This window comes from Bubalus kerabau, chromosome 2, assembly GCF_029407905.1.
Source record: "Bubalus kerabau isolate K-KA32 ecotype Philippines breed swamp buffalo chromosome 2, PCC_UOA_SB_1v2, whole genome shotgun sequence".
Lineage (NCBI taxonomy): Eukaryota > Metazoa > Chordata > Mammalia > Artiodactyla > Bovidae > Bubalus > Bubalus kerabau.
Window position 1 is genome coordinate 110,498,249 of NC_073625.1, and position 26,520 is coordinate 110,524,768.

Genomic DNA, 26,520 nt, shown 5'->3' on the forward strand with positions numbered 1-26,520 from the left:
CTTATGTATCTTGTGATTGGAAATTTGTACCTTTTGACCACCTTTCTCCAGTTCCTTCCCTCCACCTCCCCCATCCCTGCCTCTGATAGCCACAAATCTGATCTCTTTTTCTATGAGTTTCTTTTTTTTTCTTAGATTCCACATGTAAGTGAGATCATACAGTATTTGTCTTTCTCTGTCTGACTTATTTCACTTAGCATCATGCCCTCAAGGTCCATCCATGTGGTCACAAATGGCATAATTTCCTTGTTTTTATGGCTGACTATTTTTCTGTTATATATGTGTGCCACAGCTTATTTATCAGATCATCTTGAGAGATGCATGTTGTTTCCATGTCTTGACTGTTGTTAATAATGCTACTGTGAACTGGGTGGTGCAGGTATCTTTTCCAGTTAGTGGTTTTGTTTCCTTTGGGTATATTTCCATAAGTGTAATTACTAGGTCATATGGCAGTTTTGTTAATATTTTTAATTTTCTGAAGATCCATACTGTTTTTCATAGTGGCTAGAGCAGGTTATAATCTCAGCAACAGTGCACAAGCATTCCCTTTTCTCCACATCCTTGTCAGTATCTCTCTCTTATCTTTTTGATTATGGTCATTCTAACATGAGGTGATATCTCATTATGGTTTTGATTAGCATTTTTCTAATGGCTAGTGATGTGCATTTTTCATGTATCTGTTGGCCTTTTGTATATTTTCTTTGGAAAAGTGTCCATCCGATCTTTTCCCCATTTTTTGACTGTATTATTTAGTTTTTTACTATTGAGTTGTTTGAGTTCTTTTTATTTTTTGGATATTAACCTCTTACCAGATACATGGTTTACAAATATTTTTTCCCATTCCATAGGTTGTCTTTTCACTCTGTTGGTTGTTTCCTTTGTCGTGCAGAGCCTTTTTAGTTTGATGTAGTCCTGCCTGTTTATCTTTTATTTTGTTGCTTGTGCTTTAGATGTTATAGCCAAAAATGTCATTGCCAAGATCCATGTCAAGGAGCTTTTTTCCTATGTCTTCTTCTAGGAGTTCCATGGTTTCATGTCTTTAGTCCATTTTAAGTTAATGTTTGTGAGTGGTATAAGATACAGGTCTAGTTTGATTTTCTACATGTGAGTATCCAATTTTCCCAGTGCCAATTTTCCCAGACTGTCTTTTCTCCATTGAGCCTTCTTGGCTTCCTTGTCAAATACAATTGACCTAAAAGCCATCACCACCATAAGGTAGGGACTGCAATGGTAGAATTTCGGACATTTTGGTAGTCAAGAGCAAGGAATCAAACAGCTCTCCTTAAATGGTTGAATGGTGCCTCTATACCTGGCCACTAACTCATGGAACCTGTCTTCCTGACAAGGAGGGTTTGAATCAGATAGGTGTACTTGGCATCTACTAGCTGTGTGATGCAGGGCAACTTACATAACCTCTCTGAGAATCATATTTCACATTTTCAAAATCAAGAATTTTACTTGTGTTGTGGATTGGCTATGATTATGGAGAAGGCTACTAAAAGAGAAAAATAGCACCTTATGCAGTACTATTATTTCACGGTACATAAAAAGTGTTTTCTTCTTTGAAGGACCCAGATATCAATGGAGCACTGAAAACTTATCTGGAGAGTAATGACCAATCCCTTGTTTGGCAAAACATTTTAAGTGCTTGTGTTTTCAAGGCTATTTTAGGTGAATAAGACAATGCCATCTTCACTGTCCCTAGAGCTGGAGGTGACAAAGTTTCAGGCAACACCGAGCACCTGCTGGGTGAGAACAGATTTGCAGGAAGTATTTGTTGAATTGGGTTTTTATGAAAAAAATTGGGGAAAGGTAATATATTCTTATAGTTCAAAATTCAAGAGTATAAAAAGTATATAATGAAGAGTCTCCTTCTTACTCATAGCCCTGACTCCAGCTTCCCAGTTCATTTTCCTGCAGGCAACTAAAGTTATCACTTTTTTATGTGTCCTTCCATAGATATTTAATGCATGTACAAAGGATTTTATAGCTGTTCTTTTATTCTCTCTTTTTAAAAAACAAATGTTAGCATACTACTACACTGGTCTGTACCTCATTCTTTTTGCTTAACAGTTTATCTTGGAGAATGCTTCATGTATATCAGTATATACTTCATGTATATCAGTACATGAAGGTTTCTTCATTCTTTTGATGACTATATAGTATTCCATTATACAGCTATTCCATAATTTATATGAACAGCTTCCTATTGATGGAATATCTCATGCTATTACAAATATTGCTGCAATGAATAACCTTGTATGTAGAGAAATGTTCTGGAATTGGAGTAATGAAAATGTTCTGAAATGTGATGGTTGCTTAACTCTGTCAATATACTGAAAACCACTTAATTGTGTGCTTGAAAAGGGTGAACTTTATGACATCTAATTTGTACCTCAATTTTGTTTAAGGTTAAAAGAACAAAAAAAGAAACTATTCCAAGGGTGACAGGGCATACTTAAACTTTTTTTCCCCTTGGAAAATTAGAAAGCAGTTAATTTGCTTTTGTAAAAAAACAGAAAACATTATACTTTAAAAAATAAACACCACAAATTCTATAATTCTACATTAGGCCAGGAGGAAGGGAGAATAAAGAAGTTAAAACAGAGAGAAGGAATAAGAACTAAAGGGCGGGGGGAGGCAATCAAAGAAGGAGAATTGTAGAAGGACAGAGACCTCTTAGCCAAGCCAAGACCCACAGAGGCTGGAGGAACACAGCACCGGAGTTGGAGGAGTTGGAGTCGCGGGCCTGAGGAAGGAGGGAGCAGAAATACAGAGTGGGAGCTGGCAGCAGGAGAAGCACAGGAGCCGCTCTGACAGCTCTTGGATTCCTGGGGGATGGAAAGCTAGGAAGTTCTCTGCTGACTCCCAAGAATAACAGAAAGTGAAAGAAAGTGAAGCCACTCAGTCGTGTCCGACTCTTTGCGACCCCATGGACTGTAGCCTACCAGGCTCCTCCATCCATGGGATTTTCCAGGCAAGAGTACTGGAGTGGGTTGCCATTTCCTTCTCCAAAGGATTTAAATCTTTATTTCATCTCTTGAAAAACTGCCCTTGTAGAGCGGGCTCATTCACAGCACAGGAGAACTACTTGAAGCCCTCCCTCCCTTCCTCCCCTGTGCCCAGCAGAAGAGTCTCAGAGCTTTTTTCCCTGTTCAGCCACTTGTCTCTCTTTGCCTTTCCCTTTGCAAGTATCAGTTGTTTATCCGCCAGTGATCCTTGGTCTTTTCTATTACTTCAATCAAGATGATGAATGTACATGCCCCAAGTGTTCTCAGCCCCTCTGCAGTCCTGCCTCTTCCTGCTTTCTCCCACTATAAATTGGTTTGCATTTTCTCCGGTTCTGTGTGGATGGAATCACACGGCTTCTGTCACCCATATGCATCATGCCTTAAGTGTTCTCAGCCCCTCTACAGTCCTGCCTCTTCCCTGCTTTCTCCCACTATAAATTGGTTTGCATTTTCTCCAGTTCTGTGTGGATGGAATCATACGGCTTCTGTCGCCCATATGCTATATCATTCTTAGTTATTGTTGAGTAGCAGTCCATTGTGTGTTTGCACCACTAGACTTTACCTTGAAGATTAGGGAGGGATGCAGCACCCAGAGAGGAAATGAAATCTGAGCAGCCCAAGACCTTAACAAAAATCCAGAATGGGGAGCGGGGGATGCCATGTTTCTCTGAAACACAAATGAAGTTTGCATTGTAAAAGAATGTGGCTGCCAAGACTACATTACTGACCAAATAAAACTGTGCTTTTTCCACTCTCCATCGCCAGATCTGGTTAGATCCTGGCCATGCAGGGAGCTGGGGTAGCTTAGCAGACATTACCTCTAGGGGGGATTCAAAGAAATAATTTGACTGCTGGCCTTTTCTTCCCTAAACCCTTGAAGAGGTTCAGAATTGAGGAGACTACCCGCACATTTATTTACAAATATACAATGTCTTTTAGTTGTACCAAGTTGGAGCGAATGAAACAAAGGACTTCAAAACATTTGTAAACTGTAAAGTGTAAATCAAAGTGCTCGTTTCCATCATAGAAAACCACCTCAAGATTTATTTTGTACTCAAATTAAAATTTAACGTTTAAGATCGCTGATCCAGAAAAAACAAAACAAGAAAAGGACTTAGAGAACCATCAGTGCAACAGTTCGAAGAAGTTACAGCGTTATATCATGATCAGCAACTGTGTGCCCCTCTGTAGGAGGAGACTTGAAGTTCTTTGGGTCCATGGTAAATCCCACAGAACTAGCTCTGTGACTCCAACCTCCAACAGCAACCTAAATAGACAATGGACACTTTCTTCATCTCTAACTACTCAGCTATTTTGTTTCAAGCTTTTATCCTGTCCAGAATCCTAGGTTGTCCCCAATTTTATTGGACCCCAGGAACAATAGTCTAAAGAATTCTGAGACTTTGAGAATAAACTCTTAGTAAGCTCCTGAAATATCACCCGTCAGTTAGAGCATTGCTACCCTGAGCATGGGCTACAGATTGGCTGTATCTGAATCACCTGGGAATTTGTCAGAAACGCAGATTCTTGACTCCCACCCTCCTGTTGGAATCTGCATGTTCACAAGATCCCAGGGGGTTGTATCCATGTTAAAGTATGAGGATCACTGGTCTAGACAGTGACTCTTCAGCTTCAGTGTTGAGGCACTTGCGAGGCAGCTACCGCTGCTGGCCCTCTTCGGGACCACAGTCTGAGAAGTCCTCTGCTCTGGCTCTAGAGCTGGATGGTCACAGAGATCAAGTGGCTCCTTTCCCATTCAGTGTGAGTGATGGAGAATTCCTGCATCTTCCAACTTGACCCGAGACGAGAATCCAGGAAGGCCAGCGCTCCTCAGGGACTGGGACCATGGCCTTTTCCCTTGGATTGTTTTAAAATTGCCTCCTGTTTAAACAGAGCTGTGGACGAGAGGTTCTAGGGCCTTTGTATCGAAGCCAGAGTAAATTTATGGCAGAGGCTCCATCCGGGAATGTGTTTTCCTCACCTTGAAAACAAACAGAGCCTGAGGGGCTGCGGCGGAGTGCCCTGGTGCTAGGAGGTGGCTCTTTGAGAAGGGGATAAGACAGACTTGTGACCCTGCACTGCCCTTCTGTGGGGTGTTCTTTATAAAGGCCCTTCGAGGCTGAGGCTTTTGTCTTTGAGTCCTCCTTGGGATTGTCCCCAAGCTCTCAAGTCCACCTGTGCCCTGCAACAGCCATATTCCTTGGTACGGACACACACTGAGAAACACATCAAGGGCATGCATAGTTCAGAAATCTAACAAAATCTGTACCCTCTTGGGATCTGCTGCCTTTGTTTTATGAAGATACACCTCAGTGCATAGAAAAGTGGCATCAGGTGAGCAAAATCACTTCAAATAGAAACACTGAACCATAGAGGGATGCAAAACCCATTCCGCATAGTGGAGGTGAATGTGAACTTGTAAGCAGCTGGTCAGCTCTGCCCCACTGCCTACCAGATGGGAGGTAGCACAGTTTTCACCAAGACTGCATCTCACAAATGATAAGCTTACATCATACAGAAGCTTCACACAGAAAAAACTGTCATTGTAGAATGCATACTATATTCCAGGGTCTGTGCTAAGTGTTAACAATTATTTCAGTCCTAGCTATGAGGTTAATATCACTGTTATCCTCATTTTACAGATGTGGAAATTAAGAAACAGAGTTACTGCATATTTTGCCCAAGGTTACAAGAGGCACTTTGGAGTCCAAACCTGGACTCTCCATCATGACTACCCGTGGCAGGCTACAGAACAACAGCTTGGTGTGGTGGAGAAAGAGTCAACCTGTTGTGCACAATAGGGATCTATTTTTAAACAAGACACATTTTTTAAGCATTGGAACTGTTTGCCATTTACTTATTTATTTATAAAATATATTTAGAGGCACAAGGTTAGGAGACAAAAATTTCATCGAGAACCTTTTTCATAAGATATATGAAAGTAAAGCTCTTCTGCTTAAAGCCAGGCAGGGACTCTGGACCCCTGCACACACTCACAGCCCCTCATGTACCACACCCCACTCCCACCCTGTATTCATTCATAGGGAGTAGTTCCACCTCTGTGGTCTCTGGCCTCAATAGTTCCAACCGCAAGTTCACTCCCTGCCCTCTTTCCACCTGGGGTAAGTTGGTCATGAATGACAGGGACAAAACATGGGTGTGTCCTGGAGGGGAAAGGCTCTGGAGATGCATGGTCTTTGAAAGGTGGGTGGGATATGGTTAGTACGATGAGTTTTACTTAGCACCTAAAATGATTAGTAGTTGAAATGGTGGGGGAGTTGTGTGGAAAGTATTGTAATAGAGAATCCAGGAAGAATGTTGAGTCTGAATGCCTAGTATCTACTCATGTAAAGGTCCAGTCCAGCTTGGAATTGTGTGCAGGTGTGATCAAGTGCATTAAGCACTGATAGATTGGTATTAGTCTAATCTAAGATATTAACTGAACTGAACTGAAGATATTAATGGATTGTGTATGTTTTGGGGGAGTGAGCACAGTGCAGTAATGGAGTTTCCATCCTACCTCTATGCCGGAAGACTTCAGCACCTGAGGCTTTGGTAGTTCCATACCATCCACAGCACGCTCACAGAGGGACCTCAGGTGGATCTGCCTAAGGACCAAAGTGGCAAGTGACTTGCCAGTCTCTCCATGCCATCCAGAGGGCCTGTGGCTTCCATTCTGGGTCACTGAGCTGGCTGGGCTGATCAGGTCCAGCCCTGAGGAGAGAACAGACCCTTCTACCCAGACACTGGACTTATGGAGTGGCAGGAATTCAAGAGGCCATGTTGGTCCCTTTTATGAGGCCCATTCAATCAATGACTCTTTGACCCATTTGGTGGTGGTGAAGTGGGGTGTGGTTCTCACCTTTAAAAAAAAAAACACTTTAACTTTTAAATCACCTTCTTCCAGTCTTTTTTCCCTTTGCAGTTTTCTAAACATAGCTGAATTCACAACATATATTTGATTTTGTGCCTTGTTTTTCTTTCACCTATCTACATCATAGGTAGACAGGTACATCATAAGCATTTTTCCATATGTTAATTACATTTTGCAAGCAACAAGTACTCTTAAGTGAGGTAAATAAATTTACCTGCCCCTTGGCTTCCTCATGTGTAGAATAGGCAAGAGTTCTCTAATTTTATCACAGGGGTCACCTGGAAGGCTTTTTAAAACACAGATTGCTGAGCACCACCTCCAGAATTTCCAGTTCAGTGGGTCTGGAGTGGGGCCTGGGAATCTGCACTCCCAACAAGTTCCGAGGAGAGCCTGGTGCTGTTGGTCAGGAGACCACACTGGGAGAATCAGTGAAATGAGGAGACTGAGTTGTGGGATTTCCAAGGTCACTGCTGGTTTCAAAAATCCAAGTGTTTGCATATTTTTCAAATTCTTTAAGACCTAACTCTTAAAACACACGCATTTTCCAACTTTAACAAAACCCTATGATTTTTTTTTAAATACCAAAGAACATCATCTCCCATTTAAACATAATTGTTTCCACTTGTAACTCATATGCGTTCCATACTTCTCTTTAAAGTTACCTGGATTTTTAAAAGCCTATCTCTAAAAGACAGTCAGACTTAAACCTAATGCTTTTTTCTTTTCCTTTGCATAGTTCCACATGTATTGAAGAGCTGTGCAGAATTTATAGAGACTCACGGAATTGTGGATGGAATTTATCGGCTTTCAGGAGTCACCTCAAACATACAACGGCTAAGGTAAGCCCAAGAATTGCCCCCAAAGAACTCTCCCATGATCCTTCCTCTGTCCATATGTCTATCTGCAGGCGTTGGGAGTACTAAAGACTGAAGGGATTGAGGGAAGGATGTCAGGGCACAAGATCAAGTGCTAATGTTTTCAGATGCCTAACTGTTCTTAATCTAATCAGGAAACTCCAATCTGATGTAATTCCTTCCAACAGAAACTCCTGAGGGCTTTTAATCTGTTCCTATTGCACCAGATTTATTCTTCTTAGGTGGATTCAGCTGAACTCAAATGATTTAAATTACAAGTTGGGAAAAAATGATTTATTATTACTCACTTGCCTATCCAAAGCTCAGATCCCCATTACATGATATTCAGAACTTAAAGGTCAATGTGAGTTTTTCTGTTGACACACACTCAACATTTGATAATTTCATCTGGTCGAAAAATCAGATGTCTGCATGATTGTGCATTTCTCTAATTGATGCCTGTATTTTTGAAATTACTGATAGGGGAACAATTTCCAATTCTATGGATTTATCCTAAACAATTCTAAAATGTATCCCAGAATTTTTTGAATTAAAAGGATGGTAATCTTCAAATATGTATTGATATTATAGCTGTAAAATAAAAGTAGTATATGTAATGTATATATAGAATATATACATTATATACAATATAGGCACTAATGGTAAAGAACTTGCCTGCCAATGCAGGAGACATAAGAGATGTGGCTTGGATCCCTGAATCTGGAAGATCCCCTGGAGGAGGGCATGGCAACCCACTCCAGTATTCTTGCCTAGAGAAGCCTATGGACAGAGGAGCCTGGTGGCTACAGTCCAGCATCACAAAGAGCTGGACACGACTGAAGCAACTTAGCACACACACACAGGTATATATATATAGAATATGTACTTTATATATAATATATATAGTGTACTAGGACTAAAATAATAGGTTTATGTATTTTAAATATCGTTCTTTAATACAAAAGAATACATTTTAATATATTTATTACATATTCTTTAGTTGCAAATGTAGACTTTTAAAATAAAACATTGTTATAAGATTAATATGTAAATTTTACATTGTGCAGGTAATTCATTTTTATCTTCTTCCTCCTATTCAGTTTTTTGCCCCTCTTCCTCAAATCTCAATTGTCATAAAACTATACCACAGGAATAAAACATCCTTTTTACTCCCGGAGAAGTGATAACTATTTTAAAAATAACTGGTTTTTTGCAGCCATAGATTTTAACAGATCTGTGTGCTTACATCAGTTTACTAGTTTACTCACATGATATTTTTCAGAGTTTCAACAGCAAGCATTGGTCTACTCTCAGCTCTGAAACATACCACACAGTAGGTGGTATTGTGGAAGGACACTTGAACAATGGCCAATTCTTTTTCACTTAAGGACTGACCTTAGCCTTGACAAGGGAAATTTTTGGCTAACTAGATGAATAAGCTCTAAATTGTTTGTGTTCTGCCCTTGTGAAAAAAACACATGCCTGTGAATTTACGAGGCCACTGCGTGGTTTTCTTTTCAAGGCCTCACTCAGTCCGTTTCAGGTTCTGACAGCATCAGGGATTTCCCTTCTCTTTGTTAAAGGGACAGAACCACAGGAGAAGGGGCAGCAAGCTGTTTCCAGGTGCTGGTTTTGAGAGTCCAGTTGCCGTTGTCACCTCTTGTCCGACTAAATGAATACTCTCAAAAACCTAACTTCTCTTCTGTATTAACGCTAAGATTTATCATCTTTTAAGTAAATTTTAACTTGCAAGTATATACCATTTGAGGCAGTATATTCATTAATCATGCTCAGAAATGTTTTTTCAGTCAGAAATGAGGCCTGGAATCTGATGATGTTCTCAAACACCCCACTATAGAGTGTTTAAGAAGATATTTATAAGCTTATTTGCCCTGTGGGAGTCACTGTCAGGCAGCCTAGAAGTTTCCACTCAGTATCAAAGAGAGAGTTGATTGAAGTTCTCAGACCTTGAGTTTGAGTCTCCAGATAAAACAAGTTGGCTGGCATGAATATGTGGACATGAATGATAACAATCTGACTCACCCTGGGTTTGGTTTCTCCTCCAAGAGAGAGAAGTTCATTTAGAACAATATTTTGGAAAAACTGAAATCTCAACAGGGTTTTTGGAAAATTGTTTTCATATTTCTTCACTGTTCACGGTTGAAACTACAGACATAATGCCATGAGAAATCCATTTGTAAATGGGATTATGTCTTTCTCATTACAGCAGCTTCTGCAGGGAAGACCCAGACCTGAAGTGGACATCTTTTGTAGTTTTCTTGGGCCTGGAATAGAAGGTCTTTTTGAATCAAGGTCAAAAATATGGTCAGATCAGCAGTTTAGGGTCTTTTTACCCTCTAAGCAGCCCAAGTAGCTGCTGACATGGAACACATGTTCCTGGGATTGTTATGTCTCTGTCTGTGTTGTTTCAGGCAGGAGTTTGGCTCAGATCAATGTCCAGATCTGACAAGGGAAGTGTACCTCCAGGACATCCACTGTGTGGGCTCCCTCTGCAAGCTCTACTTTCGGGAGCTGCCCAACCCCCTCCTGACTTATGAGCTCTATGAGAAATTCACGGTAAGTGTTTGGATTTCCATTATGGTTACTGGGTGGGATGCACGGATGGGCCAAAGAAAGTTTCAGCACTAAAATTACAATAGTAATACTTACCAGCTGGTTGCCATTATCTTGGTGATGGAGTTAGGATGGTATTGTGAGGAAAGCAGGGTGGTGGGACTGTTTGCTATATCTTTCCTATCTTAAATTTTCAGAATGTTTGTTTGCTTGCATGAGCTAGCTTAAACCGTCTCCATATTTATGTAACCGAATGTGCGTCCGTAGATAGGAAGGAAACAAAGAAGCAGAGAATGAAGTGACTGACCCAAGGTCACGCTCTATCCCCAAACAGAATAGGAACCTGAGACTTCAGATGCTACCTCCATGATTAATTCATTTCAGGCTGTTCCTTCTGTGTTTCTGTTGGGAGTTGTATAAAGAGGTGGCAGGTAGAGAGGGGAGAGAGAATAAACAGAAATCAAGAGAGAAGTCAGAAAGCTGAGGAGAGAGAAGATTCTGGAAAAAGCAGCTAAGAGGGAGTGTAGATTGGGCTAGTGAGTTGGGTGGTGGAGGACGAATGGGCAAGAGCAGAACGCCTACCTAGCAGTTGCAGCATCACCAAATCCCACCCCCACAGGAAAAGGAGAATAAATGCTGAGAGCATGTCTGTAGTGTCAACCTTAAAAATAGGGCTTGAACATTTGGCTGTGATGGGGGTGGGGGAGGTGCTGAGTAGGTGAAGAGTTGGGTTTAACCAAGGTTGAGGCTCAGCTAGAAAAAGAAGGGGAGGGAGAGCAGAGTGTGTGCAAGCGAGTGATTGAAATAATTGACCATAGAATTTTGTCTGAAGAGAAAGGAGGGCCTAAGGCGGGTAACAATGAAAAAATAGATCAGTGGATCATTCATCCCAGTGAAATCAGTAAACTGTTGAAGTAGGGTGGTCAGAGGGGATGTTTGAAATTAAGTTTATGGAAGACTTGCAATTATCGGTAAGGACCAGACCAAGGCTCTAACCATGGGGAAGAATCTTTCTTATGTCTCTTGTAATAAACCTATTTTGGACATATAAATGTTCTTTAATTTGAAATTATATAGGAGTTAATGAGTGCTATTCACATTTCAGAAGATACCCTTACAGATCTGTCTGTCTGTCTGTCTCTCTCTGTATCTCCCTTTCTCTCTCCCTACTTTTGTTCCTCAGTACTATTCAATACATTCTGATGTTACGGAACAGTGCTAATTCAACAAGGATTTGACCATCCTTCCATGGTAAAAAATAGAGACACTATTTTTACAGGGTATTCTCTCATATACACAGTGATTTCTTAAACCAGATTTCTACTGATGGATATTTAGACATTTTGTTTCTTAACACTTTACTTTTATAAGCAACATTATAGTAAACATTTTTGTACATATATCCTTACACTTTTTTCTGTTTATATCCTTATGGAAAAAAATCACAGAAGTAGATTTACTACGTAAAAGGATCTTATTTAAAATTTTGTGACATATTGCCAAGTTCTGCAGAGACACAAGAATGTTCTTTCTCCTGTAGCCTTGCCAACACTGAGGATTTTTAATTTACTAAATTGTTTGCCAATCTCAATCAACCAAAAATGTATCTTATTGTTGTTTTAATTTGTGCATAAGACTTTCTTGTTTTCTACATAGTTTTAATCTTAGTACAGTATACTAGTTTCATCCTTAAATAAGACTACAACATCACATGTTAAATAGCTGAATGAGTCCAACTTATTTTAATTAAATTTAATTCTATGATAATTAGAGATAGATAGGAATTCTTGTCTAGAAATTTCAGAAATACAACTTTCTTCTTAGATCTTGTTTATAGGGTCAAAACGAAATCCATGTTTATCTCTCCCTGCTTCTGTTCCCTGAGGCTGCTAATCATTCTGTCTTCCACAGCAACGGAAAATATCAAAGCAGTGTTACTGTCCACTTGTCATCAAATCTCAAGAGAACTTAACATTGTATTCAAACATAGTTTAAGGACACTAAGAAATAAAAGATGTTTTGTTGTGACAGGTGAGCTCTACATAGGTAGGATCTCGTGACTAACTATTTATCATTGAATTTATAGTTGAGTGATTTCTCTAAATCACAGTGATGAATTATGAAAATATAAGCAAACCTTTTCCGGGGACATGGGAACAGCCCTATTACATTGTCACACATTCTTACAATGATTTATTTAAACTTACTTGCACAGATGAAGTGGAATAACATTTCAGTGGAATATAATAGAATTAGAAAAATATTAATGAAGTAATGATGATTTCTGCTACTTAGTGCTTACTATGTGATAAGCTTATTACAAATATTATTTCATTCAATCCTCAAAATAACTCTGTGAAATAGGTTTTACTATCTCTTACTTACTTTTGAACTGTGGTGTTGGAGAAGACTCCTGAGAGTACCTTGGACTGCAAGGAGATCCAACCAGTCCATTCTGAAGGAGATCAGCCCTGGGATTTCTTTGGAAGGAATGATACTAAAGCTGAAACTCCAGTACTTTGGCCGCCTCATGCAAAGAGTTGACTCATTGGAGAAGACTCTGATGCTGGGAGGGATTGGGGGCAGGAGGAGAAGGGGACGCCAGAGGATGAGATGGCTGGATGGCATCACTGACTCGATGGACGTGAGTCTGAGTGAACTCCGGGAGTTGGTGATGGACAGGGAGGCCTGGCGTGCTGCGATTCATGGGGTCACAAAGAGTTGGACACGACTGAGCGAATAAACTGAACTGAACTGAACAGATGAGTATATTGAGGCTCAAGTGACTCTTGCCTGGGTTTGTACAGATAGTAAATGGAAGTAAAGATTTAACATTCTGTCTCAGACCTGCCACACTGTTTTTAAAATAGGTTTAACAGCTCTTAAATAGGCTCAGGTATTAAATAACTTAATATGAAATAAAGAAAACATCCCAAACTAATGAAGGAACAATTCAATAAACAATGTTAGGAAAATTGGCTAAGTGCTGGGAGAGGGGAGAAGTCAAGTTACATTCTTACCATTTAACAGATTTCAGGGTGAAGGATTTTCTAAGAACAAAAGCAAAGGAAAAAAATCACCAAAGACAAATTTAACAAACTAAACTACATAAATACTAGATTTTTCTACATTAAAAATACATTAACAAAATTAAAAGCTGAATGACCAACTATGGAAAATATTTACAATAAAGATGACAGGAGATGAATATTTTTTAATTATATAAAACTCCTGCTGCTGCTAAGTCACTTCAGTCGTGTCCAACTCTGTGCGACCCCATAGATAGCAGCCCACCAGGCTCCCCTGTCCCTGGGATTCTCCAGGCAAGAACACTGGAGTGGTTGCCATTTCCTTCTCCAATGCAGGAAAGTGAAAAGTCAAAGTGAAGTCGCTCAGTCGTGTCTGACTCTTTGCAACCCCATGGACTGCAGCCCACCAGGCTCCTCTGTCCATGGGATTTTCCAGGCAAGAGTACTGGAGTGGGGTGCCATAAAACGCCTACATATCAATAAAAAAGAAAACACACACAACACCCTGCTAAACAAATGAGCAAAGAACTTCAACAGGCAATTTGTAAAGAAACATAGTTATTTTAAAAGTATAAATATATTAGAAAAAAATGTATTTTCATATCAAAAAATTTTTTTTAATGTTAGTATTTCATGTTGCCAAGCCTGTGGTGACACTGGCTGTCATTTTTTCTGTTGCAAGTGTAAATCGGCTGGACATCCAGCAAGTCATTTGAAATTACTATCAATGGTCCTAAAATGCTCATGTTTTTTTAATACACTAATTCTATTCCTAGACTCCATTCTAAGATAATAATCAGATGTGCACATGAATAATTGATTTACAAATATTTCACTGCCTTAGTAACAGTAACAAAATTAGGGAGTATCTACATGTCCAACAATAAGGGAAGGGTCAAATAAATGATAATAAATCTATTGTTTTAAATCCTGCATAGCCATAAAAAGTCATATTCTGAAGACTATTTGCTGGCCACAATACAAAGTTAAATGGAAAACAGCAGTATATAAATAGGAGATGATGGCAGTGTTCGTCTTTGGTGCTGGGAAGCCCTGGGCAGATTGCTTCTTTTAGGGTTCAATGTAAGTAGGTTAACAGCAGCTATGTCTGGGTGGTGAGATAGCACGTGATTTTTATTTCCTTTAAGTACATGTATTAGTTTTATGTGGCTGCAGTAACAAATTACCACAAACTTGGTGGCTTAAACATTAGAAAGTTATTCTCTCACAGTTCCAGAGTCCAGAAATCTGAAATCAGTTTCACTGGGCTGATATCAAGGGGTCAGCAGGGCCATGGATCATTACAGAGACTCTAGGGGGAAACCTGTTTCTTGCCTTTTCCAGCTTCTGGTGGCTGCTGGCATGCCTTGGCTTGTGGCCACATCTCTGTCTCCATGGTCACTCTGCCTTCTCCAGTCTGTCGTAGTTCCTTCCGCCTCCCTCTTTTAAGGGCCCACCAGGTGGCGCTAGTGGTAAAGAATCTTCCTGCCACTGCCAGAGACCCAAGAGATGAGGGTTAGATCCCTGGGTCAGGAAGATCCTCTAGAGAAGGAAATGGCAACCCACTCCTGTATTCTTGCCTGGAGAAGGCAGTGGACAGAGGAGCCTGGTGGGCTCTGCAGCTCATGGGGTCACAAAGAGTCTGACACAACTGAATGCACACACACATATTGGATAATTCACGAGACTCTCCTTATTTCAAAAGCCTTAATCACACCTGCAAAGACTCTTTTTCCAAATAAGGTAACATTTACAGGTTCTTGAGATTAGGACCTGATATCTTTGGAAGCAACCGTTAAACCTACTACATTTTATTTTTATCAGAAAAAAGTTCATTTTAGGAAAAAATCAATTTGGATCAGATTGATTCAGCTAAAATAACTAAACCCAAGATACAGAAAAGTTGCTTGCTGATTTAGGATTTTTAGAGAAGGCAGTTTAAAGAGGCATTACATTTTGAATTGAAATAACATCTTTGCGTATCCGTCTCCCTCATTAAACTGTAAGCTTCCTAAGGACAGAAAGCATATTTATTTTACTGATTTTTGTGTTTCCTTTCCCTGCTCTCCAGCTACTGGAGAATGCTGTGACTCTTGACCAGTAAACATTGGCTGGCAGGTTGGTTGGCCCACACACGTCATCTGAAGTGTCGATGAGGGTGGACCACTGGTGTGTGGCATCAGGGGGAGGCTGCCTGGCTGTGAGCTCAAGATGTCTGCCAACGTGGCAGCAGCCAACTGTCCTGGTTTGCCAGGGACTCGCCCACTTTTAACTCATAAAAGTCCTGAGTTCCAGGACACTCCTCCGCAGTCTAAGGCAAACCAGGCTGATCGGTCACCCCTCCAGGAGCCGAAAGGTGAGGGCAGTTGTCTCAGTAAAGCTGATGTTCCCCACAGAGGAGGTTTGGTCCTTGGATGGTATTGCCCTGGAAGTGTGGCCCAAAGTGGGGCTTTCTGGCATTTTTAAATACAAAGCAAAATACAGATTCATTCACTTACTCACTTAATGCAACTAACATCTCTTGAGCACCTGCTATCTATACTAGGCAGGCACAGTTCCAGGTGCTCTTTAAGCAAGTCAGATAAAATCCTTGTTCGCATGAAAAGTGAAAGTCGCTCAGTTGTGTCCTACTCTTTGCCACCCCATGGAAGTCCATGGAATTCTCCAGGTCAGAATACTGGTGTGGATAGCTTTTCCCTTCTCCAGGAGATCTTCCCAACTCAGGGATAAAACCCAGGTCTTCTGTATTGCAGATGGATTCTTTACCAGCTGAGCCACAAGGTTCTCATGAAACTTACATTTTAATTAAAGAGATAGAGGACGAATAAATCTAACACATAACTCGATAGTGAGAACTGTTGATAAGCACTATGAAGACAGTTAATGCAGGACACAGGTCAGAGAGGGCTTCCCTGGTAGCTTAGTGGTAAAGAATCCACCTGCCAATGCAGGAGACGCAAGAGACACAGATTTGATCCCTGAGTTAGGAAGATCCTCAGATTCCTGAGTTAGGAAATGGTAATTCCCCCCAGTATTCTTGCCTGGGAAATTTCCAAGGAGAGAGGAACCTGGTGGGCTGCAGTCCATGGGGTCACAAAGAGTAAGAGACGATTGAGCAACTGAGCACGCACGTGTGCACAAGTCAGAGAATGCTGGGAATTGATAATCAAAGTTCTCCTATGAGGTGATATTTGAAAAGAGACAAAGATGAAGCAAGGAAACAAATTATGCAAGTATCTGGTGGAAGAGGGTGCTGAGAAGAAATAGCAGGTGCCAAGGCCCTTTTCGAGAAGGACAAGGGAATATATGGAGGCCAGCATGGCCCATAGGGAGCAAGCAAGGAGGAAATGATGGGAGACGAGGAATTTGAAGATGGGCCAGGTGCCTGCTGCCACAGGTGTGACAAAGATAGGAAGGTATTTCTGGAAGATAACGGTGGTTGTCTCTGGAGACTGAGGGTCCGATGTTGGAAGGAAGACACTTTCTTCTGTGTATTCCTTTAAACACTTTGCATTTTTAAAATCTTGTGCATGAATAACTTTTTAACCTAATCACTTAAAATAATTAAAAATAACAAAAGTGGCTTTATAATAATTTTTAAATAATTAATACAAAATAAGAGGTAAAAACTGAGTTGCAGCTGGGGTGCGGTTAGAAGGGACAGACCCGGGTTGCTTATCCATCCTGGGGATGGGGCTGCCCTAGCGCAGGGGCTAAGGTGGTGTTCAGGTAAGCAGAGGAAACTAGAGCCTAGGCCTGGCCAGGGGGGATGGGAGACCAGCCCGCGCCAGAGTCCTCAGAGTTCAGGAAGCTGGTCTTCTTGATACTGACTGGAAGAGAACAAATGTTCACAGATTCAACCTGGATTTTTAAAGTTTAACCGTCAGCAAGATTGTCTTGGGTAATGTTGAGTGAACTTCTCTTTTATGCAAAAGATTGGGATGGGCAGTTTCAATTCCCCAGTGATGGACTCTGCTGTCCTAATGTGGGAACACAAAGAGATGGAAAAATAGCTTTGCAGGGAGCAGACCCTCTGGGAGAACAGTGAAGATCTAGAGAGCTTCCAAATAGGGTTGGGGTGCAAAGGGGAGAGGCTGTGAATAATAAAATGATCCCATATGGGACCTGCAGGCAGCAGGGGTGAGCCCGCCCAGTCTCTCGGAACAGAGGTGACTAACAGCTTCCTAAAATATTAAAGGAACTTTCCATGAACGCTGTTAAATTGACCTACACCTTTCTTCCTAAGACACACTTTTAGAAAGTGGGGCTGGGGTGGGGGCTTGGGAAGGGGGTGGGTGTAAAGCTTTGCAAAGCTCGTCTTCTCTTTGCCAAGAGAGGAAGAGAGGCCCCCCGCTCCCCTCCCTGCCCTTCACAAGATAGAACGTGGGAGGGTCCACACCTCATTCCTTCACCCCTCCTTTGAGGCTCTCTCCCTTCACTTACTTTATGAGATTCTCCCTTTCTTGAGAATTAGGGTCTCCCCCACAAATCTCTTTCCTAAATGACAGAGCCCAGGAAGAGGGCAGAGGTATCAGGTGCTTTCTCCAGGCTCCATTCTGGTCCTCACCCTCTACATCTGCACATCTCAAAAAGCAAGAATTGCGACAGAAATCATATTTATGCCAGCTCCGTTTTGAGGCTTGCAAACCCAGCAGAAGACTGAGACAACTGTGACCCTCTGAGCCCCGAGTTTCTCCCCACTTCTGAGTAGGAAATGAAGTAGAGTTTCCCCACATAGAGATTTTTTGATTGCCTTTGAAAATGGTTAGCTTCTGTGAATGCTTTACTTCAGTTAAATAAAAACGTCAAACAAAAACAAGTTGGTGGCCAAAGCTCTGGTATGATGTCCCGCTTAGGAAAATGGAGCCAATAGTTGAGCCCTTTTAAAGTGTCTCGATCTGAGGGGGGTTACACGGTTATTATGCATATGAAAGGACTCGGGAAGCTGTAGCAGAAGATTTGTGCATTTTTAGTGTAGTAAACTATAATGTAGTGAAGAAAAAAAAAAGATGTGATTACTGACCTTGAACTCAGATACAGCTCCCATGCGGGCAGTCTTGAGTACTCTGCCACTGGGAGGGGCCCTTGAGCCTGAGCACAGGCAGGACAGATTCACAGGACGGGGTATGGGGGAATCTGTCGGGGACACCTGTGTTGTGCAGGAGCCCCAGGCAGGCCTGGAATCACACTGCATGTACTGCAGCCCTTGCCTCTCTTGAGGGCCTGGGCTGAGCTGGGAACCACATACCCACACAGGAAACAACCAGAGAGCAAGTCCGGACAAGGCCACCGGGTCTCAGGGACAAAGCTCTTATCCTGCTGAGAAGGCACGTCTTCACGTGGTCCCCACTTCCTGGAATCAACGACAGGCTGCCTGGCTACAGGAAAGTCTCAGGCTAGATGGAAGTGGCTGTTTGCACCCAAAAAGACAGCTGGCTGAATAAACAGGCAGCCACCCTGTCATCCACCTCTCTCGGTCTCTGTCCCTGTTTCTCTCTCCCAGTGTGAGGACTCTGTCTGCCATGCAGAACACACCCAAGATTCCATACCATCTTTACCAGACGCCTATCCACCATCTGAGGACACAGAGCTGTGTGCCCACGTTGTTAGACACTTTCCATCATGAACCCTCGGAGATTTTAGTGGTTTGTTTTTTCTAGAAAAGTGTGCCTCCTGGAAGGATGGTCTCTAGGCATGGTTGGGAGGCTGGAGTACCAGAAGCCTGAACAAACCCTGCAGATCCAGGGGGGTGTCCCCTTCTTGAGCACTCACTGGATTGCTTCATTTCCTGTCCACAGGAGGCGGTGTCTCATTGCCCGGAAGAAGGCCAACTGGCCCGAATCCAAAATGTTATCCAGGAGCTCCCTCCATCCCATTACAGGTAAGAATTCTTGGTAAAAGAAATTCACAGTCTCTCAGTGTGATGTAGTACCACAGATGCAGGCTGGCATCATAAAAGGGGACAAATTCAGTGGACAGTGGCTTTCTGGGGTAGATTGAGGTAGGCGAACAGGTCAGTTGTATCAGAGCATGTTGGTGCCTGACCAGAGACCCTGGCAGGAAGGGACAGCCCATGTCTAAATTACTTTCAGAGTATACCTCAGAGTCCCATAAGAATCATTTCTGATTGCACAGGCCAGTCTCACAGAGATCTAGATTCTTACCCAGGTTCATAGCTTAACCAAATCAGTGGAAACCAAGATGGTTTCTAAACAGGGTTTGACTATCACTCTTAAGCATTTGGCTGACTGATGTCTCTGTATGCTTATCAATACTAGCCCTTACATCATTTCATCCTCTCTCCTTCTCACAGTTTAATCCCTAACTGTGCCACCTGTCCCTATGAAAGTCGCTCAGTCATTTTTGACTCTTTGTGACCCTATGGACTATAGCCCACCAGGCTCCTCTGTCCATGGAATTCTCCAGACGAGAATACTAGAGTGGATTGTCTTTCTCTTCTCCAGGGGATCTTCCCGATTCAGGGATCAAACTCCAGTCTCCCAGCATTGCAGGCAGATTCTTTACCATCCGAGCCACCAGGGAATCCCAGTGGTTCTTAAACCTAGCCAGGTCTTTATAAGAGGGCAGATTTTGATGTGGTATAAGAACATCCCAGCAATAACAGATGTTATTCATCCACCAAATGAGTTCCTTAACCAGTACAAGGGTGCCCATAGCTGGAAGAATTACAATAAAAGCCGAGATGAGGGCCAGTTTCAAGACTGTGTGGAGGCCATGCTGCCCTTGGTGACAGGAGGCACAGGCTCCGAGCACTGTGAGTCCCGGGATCCATCTCTGGCTGCGCTAGCATCCTCAGCTGACTTCTGTCGAGACTGTCTCTCCCCCACCCATGGCCAGTGCTCCTAGGGCCAAGAAAATTACTTCCATCTATCTTGATATCTTCCTGATAGCCTTCTAAAATTCATGAAATAGACATATTTAGAATCTCTTAACTCAACCTTAGAAATTATCTCCAGATGTCAGGTTTCACACAGACTCTGAAGTTTCCTACTTTTTTTTTTTTTAATGAACCATTACAGGACCTTGGAATACCTGATTCGACACCTGGCCCACATCGCATCCTTCAGCAGCAAGACCAACATGCATGCCAGGAACCTGGCCCTGGTGTGGGCACCCAACCTCCTCAGGTGACCACCTCCCCTCACCTCACTGCCCCAGTGGGCTCCAAGCAGCCCCCGATTCACACGAAACCTGGATTCTTCAAAACTGAGACCCCTGCTAGACAAACCTTTGGCTAAGTGGTTATTTGTCACTCGGGAATTGAAGGTGATTTTAACAGCCCTTGCCTGCTAACCTTGGAAACTCTGGAACCCAGAAGTATATTCTGGCTATAGCCATGATGTGGCCAGTGTGATAGACCTGTATGTTATAATTTCCTGGAAAGGTCTTTCTGGGTTTTTGGGGTTCCTTGGCTTTTGTTGGTTTTGGTGGGGTCCTAGCTAGCTAGAACCTGAATTAGCTGCTTCACATGACTTTGTAAATGATGACCTGCCCTTAGAACAATTCTTTGGAGCTTGAAGGAGATCCTATGATAAAAACAAAATCAATTCCTATATATTGAGTAATACAGTGTTTACAGCTTTGCAGTTTATAGTGCCTGGTGACTGTTTCCAATTTGTCCAGTGTGTTGGGCTTCACAACCTTTGAAGCGTCTCTTCAATTGATCTTAAATAGTTATATTAATACAAATTAACAAGCTGTATACATTTAGAAATTAGGGCCTGTGCAAAAGGCCCACTGGCTCCCCACTTATGCTTCAGTAGGTAGGGCAGACTCATTCACTGAATGTGTTTCTTCTGCGGTTCAGATCTAAAGAAATTGAAGCCACTGGTTGCAATGGAGATGCAGCCTTCCTCGCAGTCCGGGTCCAGCAGGTGGTGATTGAATTCATACTGAATCATGTGGATCAAATCTTTAACAACGGTACCCCCGGGTCACTGGAGAACGATGGTAATGGCTCCTCCTGGCATACACTTCTTTGCCTGAGGCACGGGATCCGAGAATAAGTTCGAGTGGGCTGGGATCTAGCTCTCAGTGTCAGCTATGTGTGTGCGCTGACCACACTGTGTGTCAGTGTCTGAGGATCATGTGTATGTACATGTGTGCCAATGCAGCAAAGGTGCGGTGTGTGCAGACGTGGCTCTAGTATGTTTCTGATCAGTTGCATACATGGCCTATCCATGAACATGGTGTGGTGGCTTTGAATACTGTTCTGTTATTTTTAGTGAGTTCTTAAACTCTTCCAGTTGTTATCTAGAGGCACTGACAATATCCCCCCAACTATTAGCTTGTATTTTTACTTCCAGTATGATATTGCAGAAGGCTTAAGTGAGTGAGTTAAGAAGCATCCTGTTCATGCTTGCATATATATTCAGAATGCCTTCTCTTTGCAAGCATTTCTTTTTTAAATTGAAATATAATTGATTTACAATATTGTGTTTGTTCCATTTACACATATACACACACCTGTATTCTTTTTTTTGGTTCTTTTCCATTATAGTTTATTATAAGATATTGAATATAGTTCTCTGTGCTACACCCTAAATCCTTATTGTCTATTTTACATATGGTAGTGTGTATCTGTGTAATACCATATTCCCAGTTTATCCCTCCTCCACTTCCCCTTAGGTAACCATAAGTTTGTTTTCTATCTCTATGAGTCTATTTCTGTTTTATAAATAACATCATTTGTACTATTTTTTAGATTCCACATGTAAGTGGTATCACATAATATTTGTCTTTCTTGCAAGCGTTTCTTGAGCACTTGCTTTGTTCTGCCCTGCACGGGACAGTGGGCATACTGCAGTGGGTGTGTGTTTGTGGGTGCATGTATGTAGAGACTAGCTAGCATTGAAACCCACTATATGTGAGAAACAGTGAGCTATTTCAGGTTGGATGTATGAGATGCAATTCATGATATTCCAGCCCTCATAATAACATAATGAACCCCAGGAATGCATTGGTATTGGTTTATGCTGCTTGAACTCATATGAGCCTAATTTGTAAAAATAAAAAATCTAGCTGATCAGTAAACCTGATAACTACCATTTGTGTGAGGGTACAATTTCCAGCATTAGCATACATCACATGACTGGGAAGGCTTGTTGAAACACAGTTTACTGGACCTCATACCCAGAATTTCTGATTCAGCTTGTCTGGAGTGCTGCCGAAAATCTGTATTTCTAACAAGTTTCCAGGTGATGCTGCTGCTACTGGCTAGGGTCCATACCTCAAGAACCAGTGTGTGTTAGAACTATATCTGCAAAATATTTGTATGATCTGATCAAAGCATTCTTTTCTAGTTTGGCTAATAAGCTTGGGAAAATCAATTATAACCATCAAAGTAATCAATTGCAATTAATATCAAATTTTGATTCCTGGTATAATAATTCTTACCCCCATCCTGTCCTCTATGTGGTTTAGGATCTTTCTTTTAAAATTCACATACCATAAAATTCACCGCTTTAATCATTTTATAGTGTGCATTTCAGTGGTTTTTAGTGTATTCACAGAATTGTTCAACCATCACCACTGTCTAATTCCAGGATGTTTTCATCACTCCAGAAAGAAACCCCATACCCAGTAAAGTAGTCACTCCACATTTTGTCCTCCCTTCCCACCAGAGTCTGGCAACCAGTCATCTGCTTCCTGTTTCTATGGATTTTGCTTCTTTTGCACATTTCATATAAATGGGATCATACAATACATGGCTTTTAATGACCTACTTCTTTCACTTAGCACATGTTCTCATAGATCAGCATTTCATTTTTTTAATAGCTGAATGATATTCCATTGTATGGATATACCATATTTTATGTATCCACTTATCAGTTGATGGACATTTGGGTTGTTTCTGCTTTTTGGTTATTACGATGCTGCTGTGAACAGTCATGTACAAGTTTTTGTGTGAACGTGTGTTTTTAATTGTCTTGACTATATACCTAGGAATGGCTGACGTTTCTTTTATCTTTATTTTAACTTGCACTTTGTACTAAGTTTCTTCAGTCTTGTCTAACTCTTTGTGACCCCATGGACTGTAGCTTGCCAGGCTCCTCTGCCCATGGGATCCTTCAGGCAAGAATACTGGAGTGGGCTGCCATTGCCTTCTCCAGGGGATCTTCCCAATCCAGGGATTGAATCCACAACTCTTATGTCTCCAGTGGGTTCTTTACCACTAGCGCCACCTGGGAATGAGAAATAGTATGCTTTCATTCATTCATCCTTTTGAATCAACCAGTAATTCACTGGGGACTTACTGTATGCCAGGAACTATGGCAGACCCTCCACACATATCATCTCATTGTCTTATCACAACAACCATCCTAAAGTTATCAACCTTATTTTATACATGAAGAACCGGAGAACCAGAAAAGCTTAGCAACTGGTAAGACTGAACATGGAACCTAAATCTTCCAGCCTGTGCTTTTTCCTTACCCAGTGATGCCTCTGGGAGGAAAAAAAAAAAAACAGGAAAACAAATAAATAAACCATTGTAGAGAATTATGACTTTGGGAAATGTTCTTCTTGACAGCAAATTCCACCCATGACTGTTAGTGTTAAGGGTGTTCCTAATTCCAACCTGGAAATGCCTATCCTTTTTATGACCATTGCCTTAATCAGCTTTTGTCCCGCATATTGAAATTTAGATTCCTCTGAGCCTTTAACTCTTGACTGCCTCCAATACATATTGTTCAGTGCATTCCACTTAAATGTTATGAATTCTTATTGACTTTGGTACCATACTGAACGTTTACACAAAATGGAATAAGTCATTTGTTGTCGTTGTTCAGTCACTAAGTCATTCGTATCCAACTCTTTGCGACCCCATGGACTGCATGCCAGGCTGCCTTATCCTTTACTCTCTCCTGGAGTTTGCTTATATTCATGTCCATTGAGTCAGCAATACTATTTATTTAACTATCTCACCCTCTGCTGCCCCCTTCTCTTCCTGCCCTCAATCTTTCCCAGCATCAGGATCTTTTCCAATGAGTCAGCTCTTCACATCAGGTAGCCAGAGTATTGGAGCTTCAGCTTCAGCATCAGTCCTTGCAATGAACATTCAGGGCTAATTTCCTTTAGGATTGGCTGGTTTGATCTCCTTGCAGTCCAAGGGACTCTCAAGAGCCTTCTCTAGCACCACAGTTCAAAAGCATTCTTCAGCCCTCAGCCTTATTTATGATCCAGCTCTCACATCTGTATATGACTACTGGAAAAACCCATAGCTTTGACTGTATGGACCTCCAACCTTTAATTGCCTTAGAGGCCATGTTTTCCAGCTGCAGCTGCTGCTAAGTCACTTCAGTCGTGTCCGACTCTCTGCAACCCCATAGACGGCAGCCTACCAGGCTCTGCCGTCCCTGGGATTCTCCAGGCAAGAACATTGGAGTGGGTTGCCATTCCCTTCTCCAAAGCATGAAAGTGAAAAGTGAAAGTGAAGTCGCTCAGTCGTGTCCGATTCTTCGAGACCCCATGGACTGCAGCCTACCAGGCTCCTCTGTCCATGGGATTTTCTAGGCAAGAGTACTGGAGTGGGTTGCCAAGAGAAGGGGTAATCTCGTCCCCACCCTAGCTGAGTGAGACCTCCTCTGTGGCTGAACACACATTCTCACCTGACCGAAGGACTAGGCAGTACCCAGGGGCAAATACCCTCAGCTGTTACTCTGGCACACAGTAAGTGCTCAATATGTTGTTGTGTGAATGAATGAATAGTCTGTCTCTGAAAAGTACAGGAATGCAGGTTACCTTCTGAAGCCTCTGTGTGCCCTCTGGCTGGGCTGGCCAGGATAGCTATCACATTCCTATATGTAGTCTTTGCCGCAGACCCCACCATGCCCAAGAGAAGCCCCTGCCAGGAGGTCAGGAATGGGAGAGCTGTGGCTGCAGGCATCTGGCTGGAACTGGTGAACAGATCCACTCCCAGGAGGTCTATGAGCTCTTCTCTTCTCTTTACAGAAAACCGGCCGATCATGAAGAGCCTGACCCTGCCCGCCCTCTCCCTGCCCATGAAGTTGGTGAGTCTGGAGGAAGCTCAGGCCCGGAGTCTGGCTACTAATCATCCTGCCAGGAAGGAAAGAAGAGAGAATAGCCTGCCTGAGATTGTCCCTCCCATGGGTACCCTCTTCCATACTGTCCTTGAGTTACCAGACAACAAGTAAGTGGCCTTCTTTCAAATTCTGGGAGATGTTGGGTGGCAGGGGACAGAGGAGGAAGTGGTTAGAGTCTCAGGGCTATAATGGCAGCATGGGCTGGGGTTGTGATCTGGTTTGGGGGGTAAGGCGGCCTTCCAGAAGAGATGGGAGCTGATGCCACAACATCCACCAATGTGCATTCCCTCACTGCCCCAAAGTCTTTGAGACCTTGATCTCCCACCAGAGATCCCTAGTACCATGGTGGGGATAGGGCTCATAGGTGTCAAGAATCATAACTGAAATCCCTTATTTCCTAGCTTAGACAAAATAGCCTTGATGTTTTCAAAAGGAAAGTTGCTAAACAGAAAAATTTACTGCCTCCTCCCACCCTTCACCTTCACGGCACATTATAAAAGGCATGGCGATGGATGGAGGACAAGTTGACAAAGCTCCACTCTGAGCTGAAAACTCTTGAGGACATGCATCCTGGCTTCTGTTCCTCCTCTCTTACCTGTCGGAGCCTTCCCTTCCCTGCAAAAACAAAACAAACACCATTTTCACTCATGTCTTTCCTCACTCTCCTTTTCATTTCTTCTGTTGTAACCCTGGTCTCCACACATTCCTCAGTTATGGAAGCAAGAGTCCTAAATTCTAGGCAGACAGTAAGTGGAGAAGCCGGAAGGCAATCTTTTCGTTGAAGAGTATCATCCTTGCTGTTTGGTCAGTGAAAGGAGGTGTAAAAGCAGAACCCTCAGGCCTCTCATCAGTGTCCTCCACATGATGGCACGGCTATTTCCCTCTGGGGAGGGAGAGCGCGCTGGGTGCCTGGGAAGGGTGCCTGGATCTCACCTGGCAGGAAATGCTCCATTTTCTGGCACTGCGCCTCCCCCCAAATCCCTGGAGGATGACACTTTCATCCAGGGATCAGGAAGAAGGATAGCTCTGAAGGACAATCAAGTATACCTTCCCTGCTCTGTCAGCCCCACCCGGGGCGCACCGTGCCTCAAGGTACAGGCTCAGGGCCAAGCG

General features: G+C 42.4%; 1 protein-coding gene across 1 annotated transcript in view; it reads left to right on the forward strand.

Moving 5' to 3' along the window:
• The window catches only part of ARHGAP31 (Rho GTPase activating protein 31), a 122,278-nt gene that overhangs the window by 61,927 nt on the left and 33,831 nt on the right, over positions 1–26,520 (forward strand). Inside the window, exons 2-7 of the mRNA XM_055568279.1 lie at positions 7,622–7,724; positions 10,172–10,316; positions 19,141–19,223; positions 20,383–20,490; positions 21,171–21,313; positions 25,316–25,514. Of these exons, the coding sequence (XP_055424254.1) occupies positions 7,622–7,724; positions 10,172–10,316; positions 19,141–19,223; positions 20,383–20,490; positions 21,171–21,313; positions 25,316–25,514 (781 nt within the window). The remainder of the gene's footprint in view (positions 1–7,621; positions 7,725–10,171; positions 10,317–19,140; positions 19,224–20,382; positions 20,491–21,170; positions 21,314–25,315; positions 25,515–26,520) is intronic.